At 37.8% G+C, this 3,732-nt stretch overlaps 1 protein-coding gene across 1 annotated transcript; it reads right to left on the bottom strand.

The window, feature by feature from the left end:
• Window positions 1–258: 258 nt before the first annotated feature.
• LOC127125740 (serine/threonine-protein phosphatase 7 long form homolog) lies at window positions 259–2,437 on the bottom strand. The gene is made up of 3 exons (XM_051054548.1): window positions 1,607–2,437; window positions 1,434–1,524; window positions 259–1,266 (listed from the first exon to the last, which is right to left on the bottom strand). Exons 1-3 carry the CDS (start codon window positions 2,095–2,097, stop codon window positions 1,048–1,050), a joined length of 801 nt encoding a protein of 266 aa, XP_050910505.1. The 5' UTR covers window positions 2,098–2,437; the 3' UTR covers window positions 259–1,047.
• Between the last annotated feature and the right edge of the window lie 1,295 nt (window positions 2,438–3,732).

The raw sequence follows: 3,732 nt of genomic DNA, 5'->3' as shown, positions 1-3,732 counted from the left end.
ATTAATATAATTGATTTAATTAAAAATAATAATAATTTTTTTATAAAAAAATATTTAAAATAAATAGTAAATAATTATAGTTTTTTATGTTAATAAAAAAATTATGATATTATTATTTTTGAAATATTAATAATAAAAATGATTAATTTTTAGAATATTAATAATAGAAATAATTGGTTTTTTTAAGAATTACAATGGAAGAAATACATTTTATTGATATAACGGAAGCAATACATTTTATTTATAGTGACCGCCTGTTCCACATCTTGTGCCAACTTTTTTGCGTTTTCCCTTGCCCAAGTCTTCTTGTCTTTGTCTTACGGGAGACGGAGATGAGTCGGAAGACAATTCATCAAGGGCGTTTTGTTGTTGTTGACTTTGATGTTGTTGTGATGTGTTAGGAGGCATATCCATAAGGTCGAGTTCTTGAACGCCAAAAGAAGGCATACTCATTAAATGGTCATCGGTGAGGTCAAAGTTGGGTAGTGAATGTGTGGTTTGTGTGTAGGTTTCGGGTGGGGTGTGTTGGATAGGAGGATAATACACATCATCAGGGTTGTATGTGGGAGTGGGATGTGTGTATGTGGTGTTAAAAGGTTGGGGTTGAGAATGAGGGTTTGAGTATTCAAAGTTGGGTTGAGGAATTGGAGTGTATTGTATGGGTGGGCGTAGTTTGGTTTGTTGTTGATATTGTTGGTTGTAAAAGTAGTTTGTTGGAGGGAATGGAGTTTGGAGATTATGGTGTTGGGTTGAGGTGGAATAAATGGTGTGTTGTTGGGTGGTCTGGATGTGTTGGTATGTTTGTTGAGCTGAGGATGATGGTTGGTTATGTTGTTGTGGGGGTGATGTTGTGTGTTGGGTTGAAGAAGCTAGACGTTGACGGGGATCATCCAAAAATTGTGTCGGAGCAACGTGCATAAAAGGAATTGATAAAAACCAATTCATGTATTCTCTATCCGGCTTAGACTCACCAATTACCGAGTTTCCTTGTAACACCAAATGCCTTCTTCTTTTCCATTCTTTCAGCTCTTCTTCATTTAAATCTTGTCAATGCGTGTCCCAAGCTTGGACCATAGTCATGTTATGGTGTTCACTTAGACATCTTGGCGTAGACGGTATTTGTTGTTCAAATCCAAATTGGAGTTTGACTCGATTCGTCTGATGCATCTCAACGGTATAGAAACATATGATATATGTTGTTGCACTCCAGACTCGGCTGTCATTATAATCAGGCACTGGATATTGTATGTACGGCCTCCAAATAAACTGTTAAAAGAAATATAACTATTAGAATGTATAAAATAAATAACTTTAATATTATAATTAATATTAGAATGTATACAATAAATTTAAATAAGTTTAATATTATAAATAATATTAGAATGTATAAAATAAATTTAAATAAGTTAAATATTATAATTAATCATTCTTACATCTTTTTCTTCCATGTGTTCTATTGCAACACGGTACCCTTGTAAATGATGTCGAGGATTAGTTCGATAATTCATACCTCGTTTGCACCATCTTGCATATTAAAAAAAATACGTTTAAGTGACGTATAAATAATTTTGATAAATATAAATTGCATTTAAATGAAAATCGTTACCTTAATGCATAAGGAAATGATGGAACCTCGTTACTAACCGGGGCTATCAAGGGTATGCATGTGAATGCCCATACAATTAGTAATACCACACATCCTCCTATGCTCTTTACTCCTCTATGGGCCGCCTTGCACATATGTCTATATAGTGTAGCCAAACAAGCAGAACCCCAACTGTATGAATTACATTTTTCAAGGTCTCCTACTAAAGGTAACCAAGAAGAATGCAACAAATTGTGACTTTTATCTGGCATTAAAAAAGTAGCAATTAAAAGTAAAATATAAATTTTTGCATGTAAAATATTTTCTGCCTCGGACGGGTTAGGGTTATTTTTGAGTTGCGTTAATACTGCTTCTAGCCAAACAATTTTGACTGAAGCCCCATTTTTATCCGAGGCGGTTGGTTCGATGCCCAAATTTTCCATGTAAACGTCATTGGTTACGTTTGTTGGGTCATTGACAGCTTTTCCATGGATTCGGAGACCGAATAACATACTCACATCCTCTAATGTGATGGTACATTCACCTGTTGGTAAATGAAATGTATGTGTCTCCGGTCTCCATCTCTCTAACAATGCCACAATGAGTTTAGAGTCTACTTTTAGACTTGCAATTTTTGCCACATTTGCAAAACCTGCTAGCTCCAAGTACGGTATTATAACCGCACTTGGTTGAATATATAAATGCGAATGAACCCGAAATTTTCCATCTTGCTGAAATTAAAATAAATAACAGTAATGAATATTTGGTATAATAAAGAACGGAAATAAAAAACGATAATAAAAAACGATAATAAAAAACGGTAAATTTGAATGAGACTTACGTATTCGGCAATGTTTGCCGCCGTCCCACGGTGTGATTCGCTCATCCATAAGAAAGACATCTTGAAAGGAAGTGTAGAAATTGAAGAGAGTAAATATTTGAAGAGGGTAAGAATGTGTGAAATAGAAATTGTAGGTAGATGATGAGTAAGAAGTGTAGAAGTATTGATTATTTATAGTGGTAAAATTATAATAAAAAAATTTGGTAAAAGTTTGAATAGTAGAGGATTAGACATTGCATTGCATGTCATGCATGCAAAAAAAAATTGTAAGGATTCCCTATCACAAGAGATTCCCACGCTGAAGGGAAAATACAATGCCAATAGCCTGCACTATGGCTCGTCACTTTGATTGACGAGTTGTACCTACTTCTTCATGTCCTCGTCAAATGGAATGGCGAGGTGATTCGTCCTCTTTGTTGCCTCATCAAATGAAGTGACGAGTGTCGCATTACGCGAAAAACCGGCGGGAAAACAAGAACAACAGAGCCGCCACCGTGCGTTATTTATCCCAAAAGAGGGAAAGGAAACGCTCAGAGTAAACCTGGAAAAAGCATGGTCTCGCGACCAAAGAGAATGGGATCGGGAGTCGGTTATGCGAAGGGAAGGTATTAGCACCCCTACGCATCCGTCGTACTCGACGGGATCCACGCACAAAAGGAAGGAATATGGTTGCTAAACACTGCTCACAAACAAACACACATTGGCTGAAAGAGACACAAGAAAACAAACAAGACTGACTCGGCAGGATATCGCATCCTGGGCCTACTTAGTCTATCAGGCATAGACATCAGAGTCAAAGTAGTTCGGACTGGGGGAAAACACATGCTCGCTAGGATATCGCATCCTATGCATACGTATCTTCTCGGACGAAGAAGAATCAGAGCATTCGTAGCTCGGCTCACGCACGCCAAACAAAACAACACAGGAAATCGACTGCCAATCGCTGGGCTTACGTCGAACTCCACACAAAAATGGGCAAACATGGAACCCAAATGCCAATCGCTGGACTTATATCAGCTTCCGAACCAAGCACACCCACACTGGAACCCGAATGCCAATCGCTGGACTTATATCAGCTTCCAAGCACACAACAAGAGGATACGGAATGCCAATCGCTGGGCTTACATCCATCTCCTAACACACACAAAGACAAAACAAAAAGGGCGCCCAGAGAGATCAGCTCATCTCCTGCCTACGTACCTCATCTGGTATGAGGATCAGGGCAACGTAGTTCCCCTACGGAGGGTGTAGCACCTCAAATTTGCACCTATCATTGTACATACCATTTCATATTAGGTCATAGCAT

Source organism: Lathyrus oleraceus, chromosome 3 (genome assembly GCF_024323335.1).
Source record: "Lathyrus oleraceus cultivar Zhongwan6 chromosome 3, CAAS_Psat_ZW6_1.0, whole genome shotgun sequence".
In the NCBI taxonomy this organism is placed as follows: Eukaryota; Viridiplantae; Streptophyta; class Magnoliopsida; order Fabales; family Fabaceae; genus Lathyrus; species Lathyrus oleraceus.
This window is presented reverse-complemented; position numbering and strand designations above follow the sequence as displayed.